The sequence below is a fragment of the Sporobolomyces koalae genome (assembly GCF_050403365.1).
Source record: "Sporobolomyces koalae JCM15063 DNA, S_koalae_JCM15063T_v1_ctg47, whole genome shotgun sequence".
In the NCBI taxonomy this organism is placed as follows: domain Eukaryota; kingdom Fungi; phylum Basidiomycota; class Microbotryomycetes; order Sporidiobolales; family Sporidiobolaceae; genus Sporobolomyces; species Sporobolomyces koalae.
The window spans coordinates 1-18,691 of NW_027481724.1; the positions used below are offsets into that span (position 1 = coordinate 1).

At 51.6% G+C, this 18,691-nt stretch overlaps 5 protein-coding genes across 5 annotated transcripts; 3 read left to right on the forward strand and 2 right to left on the reverse strand.

Moving 5' to 3' along the window:
* Nucleotides 1–2,611: 2,611 nt before the first annotated feature.
* On the reverse strand, nucleotides 2,612–5,020 carry JCM15063_006226 (beta-catenin-like protein 1; the record flags this gene model as incomplete). The annotated part of the gene is made up of 7 exons (XM_076680844.1): nucleotides 2,612–2,830; nucleotides 2,906–3,229; nucleotides 3,299–3,906; nucleotides 3,972–4,345; nucleotides 4,412–4,606; nucleotides 4,687–4,919; nucleotides 4,997–5,020. 7 exons carry the CDS (start codon nucleotides 5,018–5,020, stop codon nucleotides 2,612–2,614), a joined length of 1,977 nt encoding a protein of 658 aa, XP_076531990.1.
* A 1,079-nt stretch (nucleotides 5,021–6,099) lies between these two features.
* On the forward strand, nucleotides 6,100–7,074 carry JCM15063_006227 (uncharacterized protein; the record flags this gene model as incomplete). Its single annotated transcript, XM_076680845.1, has 1 exon — nucleotides 6,100–7,074. The coding sequence occupies one exon, from the start codon at nucleotides 6,100–6,102 to the stop codon at nucleotides 7,072–7,074; it is 975 nt and encodes a 324-aa protein (XP_076531991.1).
* A 345-nt stretch (nucleotides 7,075–7,419) lies between these two features.
* Nucleotides 7,420–11,557, forward strand: JCM15063_006228 (uncharacterized protein; the record flags this gene model as incomplete). The annotated part of the gene is made up of 17 exons (XM_076680846.1): nucleotides 7,420–7,755; nucleotides 7,825–8,022; nucleotides 8,088–8,162; nucleotides 8,224–8,341; nucleotides 8,408–8,562; nucleotides 8,627–8,870; nucleotides 8,946–9,007; nucleotides 9,070–9,170; nucleotides 9,237–9,321; nucleotides 9,390–9,461; nucleotides 9,528–10,130; nucleotides 10,205–10,398; nucleotides 10,490–10,530; nucleotides 10,595–10,904; nucleotides 10,968–11,154; nucleotides 11,243–11,407; nucleotides 11,486–11,557. The coding sequence occupies 17 exons, from the start codon at nucleotides 7,420–7,422 to the stop codon at nucleotides 11,555–11,557; spliced, it is 3,018 nt and encodes a 1,005-aa protein (XP_076531992.1).
* A 96-nt stretch (nucleotides 11,558–11,653) lies between these two features.
* JCM15063_006229 (uncharacterized protein) lies at nucleotides 11,654–15,008 on the reverse strand (the record flags this gene model as incomplete). Its single annotated transcript, XM_076680847.1, has 3 exons — nucleotides 11,654–13,586; nucleotides 13,656–14,372; nucleotides 14,446–15,008. 3 exons carry the CDS (start codon nucleotides 15,006–15,008, stop codon nucleotides 11,654–11,656), a joined length of 3,213 nt encoding a protein of 1,070 aa, XP_076531993.1.
* Nucleotides 15,009–15,220: 212 nt separating this feature from the next.
* Nucleotides 15,221–17,347, forward strand: JCM15063_006230 (PP2C family serine/threonine-protein phosphatase; the record flags this gene model as incomplete). The annotated part of the gene is made up of 7 exons (XM_076680848.1): nucleotides 15,221–15,278; nucleotides 15,650–16,185; nucleotides 16,256–16,635; nucleotides 16,708–16,817; nucleotides 16,889–17,013; nucleotides 17,079–17,176; nucleotides 17,251–17,347. The coding sequence occupies 7 exons, from the start codon at nucleotides 15,221–15,223 to the stop codon at nucleotides 17,345–17,347; spliced, it is 1,404 nt and encodes a 467-aa protein (XP_076531994.1).
* Nucleotides 17,348–18,691: the final 1,344 nt, after the last annotated feature.

Consider the following 18,691-nt stretch of genomic DNA (forward strand, 5'->3'; position numbering starts at 1 on the left):
CCCTCGGTTCCCTGCCGAGTCTCCCGCTTCCTCGATCTCCTCGATCGGAAGCTCTCTCGATTCCCTTTCGAGTCCATGTTGGTTCCCTCCCAACTCTCCCTCGGTTCCCTGCCGAGTCTCCCGCTTCCTCGATCTCCTCGATCGGAAGCTCTCTCGATTCCCTTTCGAGTCCATGTTGGTTCCCTCCCAACTCTCCCTCGGTTCCCTGCCGAGTCTCCCGCTTCTTCGATCTCCTCTATCGAGAGCTCTCTCGGTTCCCTCCCGAGTCTTTCGTTTCCTCAAGTGCCCTCTATCGGAAACTCCCTCGGGCTCCGTCCCGAGTCTTTCGTTTCCTCACTCCCCTCTATTGACAGCTCTCGATCTCCGCAATCGAAGCATCCGTCGCCCGCTCGAACAGCCTTCACCGTCGTCGACGCGTCAGCAACAGATCTCATCTCTCTGATCACCTCTCAAATAGGCATTACCCATTCTCGGTCTCGATTTTTTCCTGACCATCCTCCCTCTCTGCGCCTCCTTTCCCTCTCGGTTCCGTCCCGTTTCTCTTGCTTCTTCGATCTCCTCTATCGCAAGCCCTCGATCTCCTATATCGTAAGCCCCCGATCTCCTCTATTCAGATTCATGCCCCGGTTTCTCACGCTAAAACTCTTTTTCGGCTACTTAAAGCGAGAATTCAAAGCCCAACGCAAGCGAGACACGAGCCTGTTCGACTGCGAATCGACGGAGATAGGAAGTATCCTGGGATTATATGCTGCCTCATTACAGGCAGAGGATGCGTCGGTGAAGGCGGTCAGTGTGAAATGCGAAAGGGGAATGTAAGCAGGTTGCGTCGTTCTTGGCGGACGGCTCGTCCTTTCGGAGATTCGGCCTAGAGCGCGTGTAGACCTTGTACGTCGTATCACTCGCTGCTCGTTCTAGAGCTTCAGCCCATGACACGCGCTTACGCCGATACAACGCTTCGGTTAGAAAAGCAGCAAGCGAGAAACGAATGCAAGCGGCGCGATGACCCCTGGAACAAAGCGAGATGCGTGGTTGACCGAGTCTGCGCTTTCGGAATATCGAATATAGCCAAGCGAGCAGTGCGGGTTCCCCCTCCGGTCCGCGGTCTTAAGCGCGCATTGTGCTCTTGGAAGTTTCTTGTCAGCGGGTAGGATTCGCTTTTCTCTCTCATACTTCACCTCCAGCTCTTCCTCTTCCTTGCACTTGCTGCCAAATGTCGCCAACCATCAAGCCCGATTCCTACGCTGAGTACAGGGCCCTTTTGCGATCAGCAAACGAGCTCGTCTCGAACTTGAGCGAGCTCATCATGCGACACAACGAATCCAAAGACGTGATGAAAGACCCCAAACTCGAGGAATTCGAGAAGCTCGTGACGGACCTAGAACGAATCGGAGGGAATGTCTGGCGCACATCGCCGAGTGCGCTCATCGTGTTTGCAACACTGCGCAAGCTCGAGAAAACCAAAAGGCCTGTAGAGCACGTGAGTCTCCCTCTGACCAGGCGCTGCGCACACGGTCGTGGCTGGACTGATCATCCACCCTGAGCAAAAAGTATGCGTCTTATAGGCTCGTCAGCGAAAGTATCCCTGCTCTGCATGTATGGAGCATTTTCAACGTGCTTCACTGTTGCTGCATCTGAATATGCTACTGAACGTTTGCGCTCCGTTGACTATCCGTACAGGATTACCATGGGAGAATGCTACTTGAAAAAGAGGTATTACGGGAAGAACTTGCAAAGATCCCATTCACGGCTGTGAAGCCAGAGTTCACTTGCCTCCGACGCTATCTCCTCAAGCTCAATGGAAATCAAGTTCAAGTAACACAGCTCCGCAAGAATATTTTCGATGCATCATCAGTTCTGGCAAGCATCAACACAGAGATCATTACAATGGTGGGCGATCCAAGAACATGCTCAACACCAAGCTGTAAGACAAGCTTTCGGCTCGACGGTAAATCGTCAGTCGAGCTGACAACAAGATTGTGTTCACTTAATCACAAGCTCGGTGCAGCTGAAAACATCCGTGGTTTTTGCGTGAGCTGGTTCTCTGCTACATGAACGCCTTTGATGTCTAATACTCCAATCTTGATCCAACAGGTGCATGTTTTCGGCCAAAAGAAATTTTCTGAAGTGAGCTGGATTATCATCTCATCTCTCCTGTCCTTCATACCATGTCCTTACGTGTTTTCCAAAGGACTACAATGCCTGCGTTAAGGAATTGGGTCACCCCGAAGAACACTGCCTTTCGTTTTCACTTGGACACGCTTTCAAACCCGTTGCTCGAGGAACACTTCGCTTTTCTCGAAACAAGTGGTAACGTAGGACCTCTTCATATCTATGCTGCCACGTCATCACTCGCTGACGTAGTTGTCGTCATGACCCCTGCTTAGCAGTAAGCATCTCGAAGTTGGACACGTTTCTCAATCTTTCAATTCACAAAAAAACAAAAAAAAAAAAAGAAAAAAAAAAAAGTACTGGAACAGCCCAGAATTTGCTGTATTTCTGTTTGGCTTTGGAAAGACACTGGAACAGGAACACGTTTGCAGAACTTCACAGTCTCGGACAGCGTTGAGAGTAATTGAGCGATCCTTTCGAAAGAACTCGAGTCTGTTTTTCATCAAGCTACGCTATCGAGCCATGCTACAAGTTCAGTCAAGATTCCTTTCTGTACGAGCGCTTCGGTCGGCTCCCGTTCGGGTTCCTCAAGCTGATCTTGTGCTGGCTGCCCTTGCTCTTCCTCTGTGTCGATATTGTCCCGATACTCTTGCAGTACACCAACCAGGTTCTTGAGCGCCAACGATCTCCTCGATAGCAGCATTTCGTAGTGTTCCCGAGCCTGTCGACATTTTCCATCAAGATCAGCCTTGTCTCGCATCAAAAGATGGAGCGGATCGAATCTGGAAAAACTGACGCCATCATCCTCCATACAGATCCATGCTGCAACGTAATCACAAAGTTGGAGACTCATGCCTCCATTCTCGAGTTTCTCGAGGTATTTTTCTTCCGGGGTCATGTCGATCGCGTCGAGGGGTTGAGCCTTGTCCATCCGGAGTTCGATCTCTTCTCTCACTTCCGACAGGCGATCGAGTTTCGAGTACCCAGATTCAATAAACTTGGTCAAGAGTCGCAACCGCGGTTGAGAGTCGGAAGGCAACGAGGTAAACAGGGACGACATGATGGAAACGAGATGTTCGGTTGTTTCCGCTGTCAAATTCGAATTCTTCTTCCCATTTCCCTGTAAACACAAACAAGACGTTTGTATGAGTATCTCGAGTGTGCTCGAAAGGAAGGAAGAACAGCTTACTTTGCCCATAAAGATGGCAAACAAAGTCTTGAGTCCCAAACAGTCAACGAACCGTACACTCATCTCTTCGTGTCCTTGTCTCAGTCCTTGCAGTGCATGGGCGAGACACTTGAGTGCTCGAGTCTTGGCGAGTTGGTGATTCGATTTGAGGAGCAAGAGCATGAGTTCGATCCCTTCGTTGTCCAAAAAGGCCTGTTTGACCGGATGTCGAGTCGAGATACTCGGGGTGGTCGATTGGCTCAAAGGGAGCGAAGACGAGAGACATGTACACAGGATGTCAAACACGTTCTCGACAAACTCGGTCTCGTCGGCTCCGCTGGCGTCCCGTTTCCGGTATTGACTGAGAACTTTGAGGAGACCTTCGAGCCATTCGTCATGCGCGAGTCTGATCCTGGCTTCCCGGACGGCGTTCGGGTTCCCGACGAGTTCTTCGGGCAGGCTGAGGGCAAGACTCATCATCTCGGCTGCGTAGTATCGATTCTGATCCCACTCTTGAGGTTTGCCGGTGAGGGTGAGTCGGCGATACAGCCATGACAGGAACGGCGATTTCGGGGACAAGAGAGGCGCGGCAAGAGTTGGAGAGAGCGTCAACAGGTTCTCGATCAAATCTGTCGCGAGAGTGAGCATCAGTACACAATGCAATTGTGACGCATGAGAGGGAAGAGACGCTTGCTGAGAGTGTGAAAGACTCCTGTGCGATGGTCTTCATCTTGCTCGTCGAACCGTTCGAGCCCAGTCACGACGAGGTCCGTGATTCCGACTTGTACCATTTCGTCGACAAGGCGTTGGACTGCTTTCGTCTTGGCTTCCTCGTCAGTGTCGACATCGTCCTCGTCTGGCGCTCCCTCGAGACCGTCCGGATCGACGTACTCCTCGAGCACCTGGATCACGGCGGTCGAAACTTCGGGGTTCTCGTGAGACAAGAGGTCGGCAAGAGTCGAGAGGGTCGAGTTGTCGACCAGGAGGGGAAACGAGAGAGAAGGGGTTGAAGAGAGGATCATCAAGCCGTGCACAGTCTCGATCAAATTGAACTCGGAATCAACAAATCTGAGAGGTCTGGAGCATCAGCCTGAGTCAAGAAAAAGAAGATGCAATGAGAATGGGGGAATATACTTTTCAGGATCAGAAGGGAATTTCGTGCGCAAGTCTCGGTTCTTGTTGACGGTTTTTTCGAGGTTGAGCAACATTTTCTTGATCGAGGGAGTCGTGAGTTCTTGACCTGGTAAATCTCCCGCTGCACCATCTTGTTCCGTGTTGTGATCCATGATATTGAGGACCTGTTTCTGAACCGAAGACAATCCTCCACCGCTAATTTTTCCAATGGTTTTCTCACATTCAGCCTCGAGAGACAAAAGGAACGAGACAAAAAGGGAAAACTAGTCTCTCACAAGAACCTGCCATCCTCGTCCTCTTCGACGAAATAATCTGCATCTCGATTCGGTGCAAACTCTCCTTCACGGTCGTCGTCGTCGTCGTTCGCGTCTTTGATCGTTACTCTTGTCGCGGGATGGTCGTCGGTGGATAGTTTGACCTGTTTGTACGATTCTGGGTCGAGCGAAGGAGCTTCAAACTTGCGTTTCGATGATGCCGACGCTGCACCGGTTTTCGGGAGTGGGGGACGCTGCAAGACGCGCAAACGAGCGCAAGATCAGCTCGTCGCGAGAGTTGTTACGAGCATGAACATGCGAGAGGACTCGCCTTGAAGATCTCGTCAATGTCCATCTCGAATGATGATTGAGTGAACGGAAAGATCAAACAACTCTCGCGCCTTGCTCTCTCTCTCTTGCGTGTCATCTCGCTCCAAGTCTCTGTGCGAGCCCCACAGCGGGTAGTCGCTGCATATTTGAGGGTCTTGCGCGCGACCCAGCTCGAAGCGTGACCTCGAACATTCTCCCGACACTCATCATGATCACGTTGGCGTCTCTTCTCGCTTCACCTTAACTTGGAGAGCTCAGTCCATTGACCTGTCAGACTGTAGACGATTGCTGCATGGGATTCCCTCGCTTTTTTTTTCTTTTTTCTCAGGATGAGGAATCGGTCACGTGCAGCGGTACCGGTCTTCGACGTCGATCAAGGTTGATTTCTTTTCTCTCAACGTCCTGACGGAATGTGGTTCAAACGGAAGCAAGTGACTAGCGTCAAAGCTAGAAAGGGGAGCCAGAGAGCCGAGAAGGGTCAAAGAAACCCGCTGCAATACATGCATGTAAGCAATTGCAATTGGGCTCTATTGCCGTTCAATTCCGTCGACCTAGATCCGGATAACAAGATGAAGTCCTTGATATTTATGTACTGTATCTGGTTCCGAGATCGATAAGGTTATTGTTTTGCGTGTTGACCCCCACTTTTGACTTTTTTTTTCTTCCTTTCTCCGCGCTTTTACACTCGCGTGCGCGATCATGGTGTGGCCGAGATCGACTGACGGGTTCTTGGAGATCGTCGTTTCGAGAACTCTTCTGTAGTAAAAGATCCTTCTGTGTTTGCTTGATTGCGCATTCAAAAGGTGTTTTTCGGATCGGCAAAAGGGGGGTAGATTGACTTTTTCTACATAAGTCAATTCTCCGCGCGTAAACAGCCTCGCAAACTCGCCGGGCTAACGATTTTGGCATTCATTCGCCATCCCGCCCACGTCCCGACTCCTTTTCCTCGTTCATCTCTCGTTCAAAACTCTCGCACGCGCCACCGGCTCAACCCGGAAGTAGGGATCTTATCGGAAACGGGGGCCAAAGCGAGAGACAGAAAGGGGGAGAAAGTGGGTTTCGGCTCGATCTTCGCGAACGTTCGCAATCTCTGGGAACCCTCATATGTCGCCTTCGTCGACGTTCTCTTCGTTCGGATCCACCACCTCGGCATCATCGTCCTCGTCTTCAGCCTTCTCGGCATTCGGTGCCACCGAATCGAGACCGGTGACCTATGACGGCAGCAGTACGCAACAACACCACCACCGGTTGGCGAGCGCGGCAGATGACGATGACCTGCTCGCGTTGTTCTCGAGTGACACGTTCTCACTCGAGAGTCAACGAGATCGAGATCTAGTTCGACTGGGATCCTTCTTGACCAACTTGATCCCTTCCGCCTCGACCTCGACCTCTACCGCGAGTCAACCGATTCCAACGGGATCTTCTTCGTCGTTCAGAGCGCCTTCGAATCATCAATTTGGATCTCCGATGAGTTATCAATCTTCAACGAGTAGTGGAATGAATGTTCCACCCGCCCCATCTTCATCCCTCAACAACCATCCTACTCGTACGATCCCACCTGCACCAATGATTGATTTCTCGAATTTCAATGGGTTTGGAGGGTGGGGAAAAGAGTTGGAAGGGTTCGCGGGGAAAGAATCTTCAAGTTTCAACCAAGATCGATGGAACACGGCAGGAACTCCTCGAAGTGGAGGTGCGACTCCTAGACGGAGGAGGAGTAGTGGAGTCGCTACAAATGCGGGATTGTACGATTCGACGACGTGGAGAGTTCAGAACGGTTCGAAAGGACGAGGACAATCGAGTACTGGAGGAGAAGGAGAGTCGACTCTTGGATCTGGGTTGCAGGATGTGCATGAATCGGGTCAAGGTTGGAAATCGAGGTTGAGAAAGAGTACGCAACAACAATCACTTGCGCAGCGGATACATCCGACTCGAGGGTACAACCATGATCCCGACCCCAGTCACCGCCATCCCGATGACGACGACGAAGAAGATGGAGATGAAGATGATGACGATGGCGGTGGTTATACCCATCAAGGGGACGATGCAGAAGGGGATGATCTCATGATGGACGACTAGTTCTTTTATGTATCCCTTTATCTTTCCTTTCGATTAGACGATCTTCTTTTCTTATTTGTTTGGCTCTTTCTTGATACCCCCATTCTCCCCAGCTCTTTTTGTGACGACCGCTTACCTTACTAGCTATAGATTCTTTCCTCCTTTCCTGGCCTGTGCATTCCGGAAGTTTGAGGACATCGATAGAACCCGTGAATACCTCCTTGTGTTTGGTCTAGCCCTACAAGTGACGAAAGTCCTGATCGCCGTAAACGATAAGAGTACGACTGAACCCACGCGGATCCGAAATAGCTGATTCTCCTCTCTTCCGTCATCCCACTTCAGTTGCCCACGTCAAGGTCAGAGGGAATGCCGTACTTGAGTTCGTCTGACGACGAAGAAAAGTCGAAACCAGTCAGAACAGGACGTGTTAGACCCCCACCCCAAGTCGCAAGATCCGATCTTCACTCGTCATCGTCGAAACTCGTTCACCTCGCACTTGTACTCGCTGCCGTCACTGCATGGAGAGTTTCAAACATCTATGGACTCTTGTCGAATCCCGTCGAAACGACTGGGATTGGTCAACTTGATCCAACTTCACTCGCTCGCTGGAACCAACTCGTCGACCGCTGTCAAGACTTGCACCTGACTCCGGGCGTCCCTGACGATTTTTACAAGCGTCAAACGTCGGATCGCTTTGTCCCAGTATGTGCAAACCCCCGTTCGCAGGTTGATCTTGACCTCTTTCTCACCTTTTGTCTCGACCATGTACAGGGGGCTCGTCCAATCTTGATCCGAAACGCAAGTGTCTGGACTGGTCAATACGATGGCAACGAAATTCTGTACAATCACGACGTCCTGCTCGATCAAGGCTTGATCGTAGAGATCAACGAAACCATTCACCCTCGACTCAAAGACTTGGACGTGATCGATGCAAAGGGAGCTTGGTTGACTCCTGGAATCGTCGACATGGTAAATTCTGATCGAAACGCTAGGAGATGAATGTCAAAACTGACCAATTTCCTGAATGTCGGCAGCATTCTCACATTGGGGTCGATTCCATGCCCTCTCTTTCTGGTTCGGACGATACCAATTCGGTTGCAGCACCCACTGTATGCTCTATCAAATCTCTCTCTCCCTTTGCCTTGAATGACAGACCGAAAATGATTCTAGCTACCTCACCTTCGATCGCTCGATGGGATCAACACGCATGATCTCGCGTTCAAGCGAACCGTCTCTGGAGGAGTCACTACTTCCCTCGTCCTCCCCGGGTCTGCCAATTCAATCGGAGGTGAGCGCCTCGAGAAAGAATCCCTCTTTCTCTCTCTTCTGACAATCGGGATCTTGCTTGTCTCAGGGCAAGCATTCGTGATCAAACTCAGACCCACCGAGGCAAACACTCCTGATTCCCTCGTGGTCGAAATGCCATGGGATGTGCGACTTCCTTCTCGAGAACAGAAACCCAAGGGCGAGAGACCTCGATGGAGGCGAATGAAAATGGCTTGTGGCGAGGTACCCAAAAAAACCTCTTTCAAGTCAAGGTCGTTTGTCGCTGATCCAATTACCTTTTGGCTAGAACATTAAACGAGTGCACAACCAAGTCCGGATGGACAATTCATGGAATTTCCGTTCAGCGTTTGATCAAGCGCGAACGCTGAAACTCAAGCAAGACGCGTTTTGTCGCAACACTCTCGAGCTACATGCACGAGGTCATGCACTGAAAGAAGACGACGAGAAGAGCGAATTTCCAGATGATCTCAAACTCGAAGCACTGGTAGATGTGTTGCGAGGTAAAGTTCTGGTCAACACTCATTGTTATGGTACGTGGAAAAGCTCATTATCCTTCTAACACATTGTATCGACGGCTGATGCTGTGTTTGATCTTTTTGCGCTAGAAACGACTGATCTCGATCAATTCGTTCGACACACTCACGAATTCGAGTTTCCCATCGCCGCCGTGCAGAGTCTTTCACGTTTCGATCGACCAAGTTTCAGAGACTGACGAGCCTTTATAAACAGTTCCATCATGCTCACGAGGCGTACCTCGTTCCCGACCTTTTAAAGTCGGCATGGCCTGGGAACGGTTCTTCAACTCCTGCGGTTGCGCTCTTTGCTACCAAGTCAGCGAATTTCACCCATTTCTTGATCATTTCGATGATGCATGACTGAGACAATTCTTCGAATAGTGCGAGGTACAAACGCGAAGCCTGGAGAGGAAGCGAATACGCACCTAGGATACTGGCAGAGAACAACATTACAGTCATCATGAAGGTATGTTTTCCAACGCTATCAATCAATTATTCCCGGTGACTTATGTGGGAGTACCTTTTCTAAACTAGAGCGACCATCCTGTACTCGATTCTCGATACCTCTTGTTCGAAGCGCAACAAGCCCATCATTTCGGTCTACCCGTGAGCTCACCTCTTCCTTTCAGCTTTCTCGTGCCATGAAAAGCTGATTTCGTATCTCGACAATAGGCAAACTTGGCACTCGCGGCCGTGACGACTTCTCCTGCTCAAGTCGCCGGACTATCGCATCGAGTTGGATCCATCTCGATTAACAAGGATGCCGATGTCGTTTTGTGGTCATCACACCCTCTCTCGTTGGGAGCAACTCCTTCTCAAGTGATCATCGATGGGATCCCTCAACTCGAACATCCTGAGCGAGGTGCGATCGATTTGCCAAAGCAAGACGAGTTGACTCGAAGGAATGGACCTCGAAGCGCTACCGTACCTCGATCGAAACAGTTCCCTCTCGAGGAACAAGACGACGGATTTGATTTCGAGGATCGAGCAAAGAGGGGCAAACAATGGGTCGAGACGGTCAAGTTTGTCAGAGTCAAAGAAGTGTTGGTCAAGCGGGGCAGTATCGAAGAAGGACGAAATGTTGTCGACTTGGTCGATGGGATCGATTCTCTCGTTCAAGTGGTCGTCAAGAATGGCAAGATTGAATGCGTCGCGATCGATTGTCCGGATGTCGCAAGTAGTACCTCGACCAAAATTGTCGATCTCGACGGAGGTAGTCTACTCCCGAGCTTCTACGCCTATGGTCCTGCACTCGGTCTGAGCGACATTACATCCGCAAGTCCTTCTTTTTCCATTTGCTCTGCCTCTCCATACCGATCTAAGAGCTTATTGTCACCATCTCGATACAGGAAAAGTCAACTTTGGATGCCAAGGTGTTTGATCCTCTCACTCATGGCGAACTGTCCCGATCGCAACAAGATTGGTCTCGACGTCTCTCTGTACGCGCTATTGACGGCTTGAGCTTTGGAGGCAAACATCTCGTCGTTGCGGATGAATCGGGAGTTGGGAAAGCAATCACCGCCCCAAACGGAAACGGATTCTAGTCAGTGACTTCCTGAATCTCGACTCGAGCTCGCACTTGCAGCAGAAATTCGAATAGAACAAAGCTGACACACATTCTTTGGGGATAATAGCCGTGGTATCAGCGTCGCATTCCGAACGCGCGCGAAAAACAGTATGTCCTTTTCTTCATAAATAAGCACGTCGTTCGTGTATGCTGAGAGCCTTTCATGAATCAGTCCTCGATCACGAGGCTATTGTTGAAGCCGAAGCGGCTCTTCACGTTGCTCTCGGACACTACAAGGGCGCACAAGAACCATCAGTTTCGACTCAAATCGCCCAGTTGCGCTCTCTCCTGCTTACGGGACTCGACCCTCATTTCGGCAAGATCTCGAGTACCGGTTCCCCGAATCGCTTTGCGATGGCTGCCATGGGTGAGATTCCTCTCGTCGTCGAAGTGGACAAGGCAGATACGATCGCAAGTCTTATTCTTCTCAAGCGCGAGATTGAGACCCGAGCGCACGGAAGGTACTCGCTCAAATGGATCATGTGAGTCTTGTAGTCATATCTCTCGCTGATTTTGGTGCCTGACTTACCTTTGTTGTTCATCAGTGCGGGAGGTCAAGAAGCGCACCTCGTAGCAGACGAACTTGCTCAAGCTTCAATCGGTGTCATCTTGTCCCCGCCTCGCTCGTTCCCTGAATCGTGGGATGCTCGTCGAGCTCTTCCCGGACCTCCTCTCACTCGCGATACTCACACGACGGTCCTGCATCGTGCTGGAGTCAAAGTCGCACTCGGAGTCAGTCATGATTTGTCAAAATCCACCTGTTTCTGAAAACCGAAAGCTGAATCTCTCGATTTTCTTTCGCCGGCAAAACCAAAAACAGCTTCCCGAGGAATGGCAGACTCGAACTCTCCTGTTTGAAGCTGCATGGGCACAACGTTTGTCCCGAGACGAGATTTCCAGGAAAGAAGCAATCGAGTTCATTTCTTCGAATTTCGAAGACATGTTTGGCATCAATCACGACGAGCACGATTTTGTCGCTTTTGAAGTAGGCAAACCTCCTCCTCATCTTTTGATTGACTATGTGAAGAACAACTGACCAAACTTGCTCGATGAACGTTTACAGAGGGATCCGTTCGAGTTTGGATCAAGAATGGTCGCACAGTCGCAAAAGGGAGGCGTCGAACTGCGGCTGTGATGTGTGACACAAAGATAAATAAGGATCGAATGACAGCTCAACACGTGAAAAACTGAAAAACCACTACAGAACCATTTGAGAGCGAAATAAAGCCGTTTATTTGGATTCGAGTTCGACGAGCCAAAAGTTGTTGCCACCGAGCTGCATTCGACGGCCATTGTCTTCCCAAAACCCTTCGATATCGACTTGAACCAGTCCCAATTCACCAACGAGCGTCACGTACTTGTCTTCGACGAGTTTGCCGTCTAACGTGATCTCGATTTCTGACGTCGACTTCAACGCCGGTGAGAATCCAAACGCGAGTTGTGCCGAAACAAACTCGAGTTCGACCTGCATCTTGGTCGCGCGAACAGACCGTTTTTCAAGCTTGACGGTTGCATCGAAAGTTGCCACTTCTTCCTTGTCCTCGTGAGCTCGGGTGCCTTCTTCGATCGCCCTGCCATTCGGGTTCGGTGCAGTGGCTCGACGCGACCGGAACGCCCATACGGCAACGGCCAAACCAAACGTGAAAATTCCTCGAACTTCCGAGATGAGCGTCGAGATTGGACGTGTCAGGAACGAGCGGAACAGGGCTGAAAACTCGTTCGAAGGGGTGCGGGTTGGTGAAGCTTTCGAAGACGCAGAAGGTGAAGCTGATTGTCGCATACTCGGGAACAGGGCATTTGAGAAATATGACAACAAGAATGGAACGTGGGTATTGGGAGGCAAGAGAGGGAAATTTGTGCGAGTCGCTGAAGGCGCCGTGTCGAGCGGTTTTGGAATGGATACCGAGACCCGAGTGGGCTCTGCTGATTCATGATCGGTTTCGACGACTCGAATACTATGTACGGCTTCGATTCCGACAAACTTGTCCCTCAAGCCGAGGCACGCGACTCGTACCGTCTTGCCCTCGTGGTTCCGAATCTCGTCGAGTTCTGCCAGCGTCACGATCTGGACCGTTTTCGATGGAAGCCCGAGAGATACAATGGGTAGTGAGAGTGATTCTGTGGCGGCTCGAGTCGAAGAACGAAGAGAATCGAGAGTGACAATCGAGACGAGGGCTTTTTGTTGGGTGGAAGGGACGGAAGCAGCAGAAGGCGCCGGTCCAAATGACTCGTCGATCAAGACGAACAGGTCCCGAGTGGGCTCCCAGCTTGTCACGACGTCCCATACGTCCCGAGTCGTGAGCGTCGCTTCGACTGTACCATCCTGTTGACAGTTCCACATGCCGATTGTCGCCCCTTTCGCACGAGTCGATTCGAGTCCAACCTTGAGCGCTTCGCCTCGTCCGCTCTCATGAGGAGATCGAGTGATGTTTGTCGACAAGAGCTGGTTCGACAAGATCGATCCAGCCTGGGCGCGCGCCTGCACGACTCGGCATCCGGTCCTCTTTGTACGCGCCAACAGTCCTCTCCACCCGGTAGACGTTTCTCCCAGTCGTCCAGTGTCGGCGGTATCGGTAGACCAGATGCCTGCGGTCGAGAACGCTCTCAACGCGATGTGGAACGCGCCGTACTCGTGACCTTCCTGGGCCATGTCGAGGTCCGGCTCGAATGCCAAATGTCTCGTCAAGCTCAAGTTGATCGAATTGATGTACACGTGCCACCTGTGCGAATCTGGTTCGTTTGGGAAAAAGTCGTCCGAGTTTCTCAACGTGGGTAGGGGACGAAGTGACCGAGGAGCGAGCGCGAGGGGTCCCGACCAAATCCTCGTACAGTGAGCCATGCAGTGTACGACATTCTCCTCGCCTTCGAACACTCGAGCCGATTCTTCTTGGATGACTCGCAAGAGTTCGGCACGGTAAACTCCCGCGACGGTTCCATCGGCAAGGTGCCAGACGGAATCGACGAGAGCTTGATTGTCAATTTTGATGAACGAGACTCCCGCCTGTTTGATCTTGGCAAAATAGGTCGAGAAGAATGGACGCAGGGATCCGAGAGTGGGGACGTGGGCTTTGAACAAGAAATTGTCGTGGTGAGGCGAGAAAAAGGTCGCGAGCGTGGTCGAGATCGATGAGTCGTCGAATTCGGGGTGGAGACAATTCCAGTACCTGTTTCGTTTGGCCGGTAACGTTCAGCTTGCTACACTCTCTACAGAGAGTGGCGTTCCAAGGACTCACCCGGTGATCGTGATCCACACTCCAATCCGCTCAATTCCTCGTTGCTTGATGTGTTCGACGGCGATCCGGAGCTCGTCGCCTCTCTCACACGGTTCACCATCGTACCATCCTTGTCTCGTACCATACCCTCTCAATCCACGGAGATCTTCCCCTTGGTGACCTTGAAAGTGCGCCGTGTCTTGCCACCCGTCATCGAGCATGATTCCTCCTCGCTTCAGGCTCTCGATCAATTCCGGGGTCGAATAAGCCGGATCGAGGACGCGGTCAATCCAAGAGAGGAGTGAAGTGACTGTGTAGTCGGGTCCTAACGCGTTCCAGGTACACAACGAGAGATCTTTCAAGGGCTGTGCTTCGGCTTGGTCCTTTCCTTCATCCAGATTCTGTTTGAGGGCAATTCGCGCAGCTCGAACCGCTTGTTCGATCATGTACGAAAAGCTCGACAATTCGCTCGAAACCAACACGATGCCACCTTGTTCCGAGTTGTCGGTTGCGTCCTTTTGACATCGAACAAAAAGTCGCTTGTGACCTTGACCGTCGTCTCGCGCGATGAGACTCGCGTTGGTCGCCGTACTCGAGAACGGGCACACGACGAGTCTGGCTATGCGATCTTGATCGGTCGATTCGAAAAGCACGAGTTGGGAGACGTAGTCGGTTGAAAGGGGTGCGAACAAGGAGTCGGGATTCGCCTCGAACGGTCTCGGAGTGAACCAAGTGCGTCTGGATTTCAAGAGCAAAACCGATCTCAGAGGTCAGGATCTCCTCAGAAGACAGAAAATCGTGAAAGACTCACGAAGACTGTTCCAGGGTCAATCCTCTCACCGTTCCGGCGCCAGTCAACAATGATTGAACAACTGTCGAGAGATCGTGCTCAATCTCGTCGAGTCCATCTGGGACGTGGAATTGTCTGACCGAGACACCTCGGTCAGTCAAGTCCCACCCTTGCAATTCAATCGAGTTGTTTCGAGGAGGAGTAGCGGTCGACTGATGAGCGATCGCAACTCGTCCGTTGCCACCCTGAGATCCAACCCATTCGATTCGATCGTGTTCGTGTCGAATGCGGTACGTAAACTCGTACTGTCCTTCAAATTGATCTTGGGCAACGAGGTACTTTGCGATCCACAAACCCTGATGGTTCGGATCTGTCGAAGGGTGAAACGGGATTGAATGCCAGGTCTCTCCACCGGGTTCTCGACCGGACGTGGCAAGGACGGGTAAATTCGTCCACACTTGAGGTGCGAACCCAATCGATTCCTCGTGATTCGGTCGAAACGTGAAATAGAGCGTTGAGGGAGACGAGCTCGAACGTTCGAGTCTAACCCAAGTGGTCGTAGCGAGTGCGGGAGTGAACGACATCGGATTTTCTCTCCGTTTTTTGGGCGTTCTAATCTGAGCAAAAGAAACAGACGATAGGAATTAATGATCATATGTCTCGCAAGAAAGGAGAACCAAGGTCGTCGAAAGTGCTTCTGCTCTTTACGCCTCTCTTGCCTGATTGATCCTCTTCCGACAATCAGTCTTTCACACGAGCGACTTTGTCTTGACGTCTTTGCTCAACCGCCAGCGAGATGAGAGGAGAATGGCAACGTACCGCCGAGACGAAACACGTCAACGAGCGCGGTTCGAGTTCGTCTGGGAGAGCAATGTCGATCTGGACAGAGATGTACAGCAAAGCTGACCGGTGCTCTGAGTAAGAGAGCAAGCTCTTGGAGGAAGTTCGAGAGAGGGTGAGAGAGCTTGAAAGCTCGGCACCAGAAGTGGGGGAAAGCGGGTCGCACGGCGGAACAAAGTGTCCTCCCTTTAACTCCGCGGTGGAACGCGTATTTGAGGCGCGTCATCGATACGCGGGGTTACGCCCGCCCCTCCCCGCTTTTTTCGCCTTCGGCCCTTTCGCGCGTCTCTCTCAATTGAACCCTCCCAGAAAGAGGACCGGCATCGATCTTCAAACCGCCTCGCTCTCCCGTAAACATCAACAACACTGGCTTCTTCGTTGCGAGCTCGTCGGCCCCTCTCGTCGTCGTCTTCGACTTCGAGTGGTGGTTCCAACTCGACTTCGCCTCCTCCAACTGGCAGCAGTCCACCTGCACTCAAACTCGACATTCAAGCTATCAACGAGAGTGCCGCCTCGTCCAGCTCGGACGCAACTCCAAGTACGGCAGCAGGAACGACTCGTTCTTCATCTCGTGACGCGCTCAATGCGATCACGGTCCCCGAGACGCTCGCAGATGGTACCGAAACATTTGGCGAACTGAATTGTCATCCCATATCTCCCACTCAGACGACCTCCGAATCGACTCCCGTCTCGACGACGAGCACGACGACGGATCCGACGAGTGGACGAGGTCTGGGTGCGAGTAGTGGGTTTCGCGTTGGAGTGTCGGTCGATCGTAACAAGAAATGTCGACGTACGATGGAAGACGCCCATTCGTTCATCTACGATTTCGGAGGGATCAAAGGTCAAGGGTTTTTTGCCGTCTTTGATGGTCATGCTGGCAAACACGCTGCCGAGTGGTGTGGCATGGAGTTTCACAAAGTAAGCATCCATCAACCACCTTTCAAAAACTTGTTTTCGAGATCCCTGATTCTGGTACGCGGAAATCTAGCATTTCCTGAAAAACTTGAACAAAGACGCTTCGGAACCTTCAGAACGCAACTCGGTTCCGTTCCTCATGTCCGAGACGTTTCAACAAGTCGATGACAAACTGTCGAAACTCTCAGTCGAGAAGAACCAACATTCGGGATGTACGGCCGTCGTCGCGTTCCTCCGACTCGAAGATAGCCAGGGGAACCCGATTGGCGCGTCCAACACGAGTCTCGGTTCATCGGTTCAGATTGAATCTCGAGATCACAGCAGTGATTCAAACGGTGGGGAAAGGATTGAAGAGGAAACAAAGGTCAAAGTGACGGGACCGGCCGAAGTGAAACAGGCCGACAAACGGACTCTGTATGTCGGCAACGTCGGTGATGCTCGTGCAGTCCTCTCGTAAGTTGCTCTTATCTTTGTCTTTCCTTCCCAGCTTCTGTGCTGATACTCTTTTCGAAAAAAATTTTGCAGGAGAGGAGGGAGAGCAGTGAGACTCTCGTACGATCACAAAGGGACAGATCACTCGGAAGTAAAACGCATCACCGATGCAGGTGGATTTGTACTCAACAATCGAGTCAACGGTCAGTTTTGCTCCCTCCAAACATCGTATTCTCGCCTTCCTTACATATCATTCACTTTTCACGCAAATCAGGTGTTTTGGCAGTGACGCGAGCATTGGGGGATTCGAGTATGAAAGAGTTTGTCGTCGGGAAACCTTATACGACTGAAACGACAATCGGTCCTCACGACGAATGGTTGATCGTAGCTTGCGATGGGGTATGTCGTCTCCTTCTACCCTTAGATCGGAGCAGGATGTTTGTGCTGACCGTGAAACTTCATAGTTGTGGGATGTTTGTAGTGATGCCGACGCAATCGAAATTTTGAAAGAGAGTCGAGATGCTCAAGACGCGAGTCAAAGGTTACTCGATCATGCTCTCGCGCAAGTTTTCCTCTCTCCCTCTCTCTCCCTTCCATCTCCATCACTGCAATCAAGCTGATGAACGAAGAATACAGGAATTTCTCAACGGACAATTTGTCAGTGTTGGTGGTCGATCTCAAAAGTGATACCAGGAGCTTTGTGAGACGAACATCTATCGATTCAACCCGATAGGTTTTCGGAATTTCCTTTAGACGTCGTTCGCTGTGTTACTCGCTTTCTTTTTTTTAACAGATTTCACAGACTGTATTGCAATTCGTACCAACTATCGGATACATGTCACGAGCAAGTGCTACGATCCGGGTGCAGCATCCTTGGCGCGCACAAAAGAAGAAAGTGCTTCGATTTGTTCGTTCGTAAGCAGTGGTCGGTTTTGTCTATGAATTTCAATCGCAGGTCAATGTCGAGGAAGACGCAATTACGAGAAGGGATCATCTACGTACCTCGTGTCGCCACGCTCTCGGATGCGCTGATGCTGGACACTGGGCGTAGACGTAGAGAAATCGTTCCGAGTGGGATCGGACGATCCCGAGTTGGCGGGTGCATAGTTTGCGTAGGTGCGGATAGCAAGCGCGGGCGTACCGCCTAGCCCCGTGGTTTCGGGCCCAACCCAGCCCAAGGGGTGCGGATTCTGATGAAAATTTCCGTCATTGTGTGGGAAGACAGGGGGTTGCCACGCTCCCTGTACTCCAGGAGCAAAGACTTGTGGATGAAACGCTTCCTGATCGTGAGGAGCAAGGACCAGTCGATGGCGGTCGTCAAGACTACGTGGTGCAAACGACGAATTTGCTGCGATTTGTGCGTCTGGCAGCGTTGCCGGCCTCTCCGGGCCTCGTCTATGAATGTCGATCGCAGGTCAATGTCGAGGAAGCCGCAATTGCGAGAAGGGCTCATCTACATACCCTGTGCCGCCCGCATGCCAATACTGGGCTTCCAAGAATGGCTGGGATCCGGGTCCAAAGTGAGAGAGTCTGTCGGGAGTGTGACGGATTGGCCACGGAGCGGGATCACGAGGATTGTGACCTTGAAGCGGAAGACTATTTGCGTAGAGTCCGTATGAATGCGCGGGGGTATCGTCTAGCCTCAGGATTCCCGGCTGAACCAAGCTCGAGGGGTATGATTGTTGAGGAAAAGATTCGTCATTGCGTGGGACGACAGGGCGTGGCAACGCTCCTTGCACTCCAGGAGCAAAGACTTGTGGATGTTGTTCATCAGTCCCACGTGTACCCGCACCGAACGCAAAACTTGAAGAGGCCTGACGAGGGCCGGCGGCAACGCCGTAGGTGTCAGGGTTCGAATGCTCAAACCCCCGATGTGTCGTCGTCGACAAGTGCCCGTGAAACTTCGGAGTCGAGCGTTGCTCAGAGGCGTAAGATTCAGGTGGCTGTCAGGCCGAACTGATAATGGCGTAAGTACAGGAACGTCAAGAATCGCCAAGCGTCGGAAACGTGTGACAAGCGACGCCTCAGCGGAAACTAACGGCGATACCCGCAAATCGGAGGGCCATGCGATGAGTGC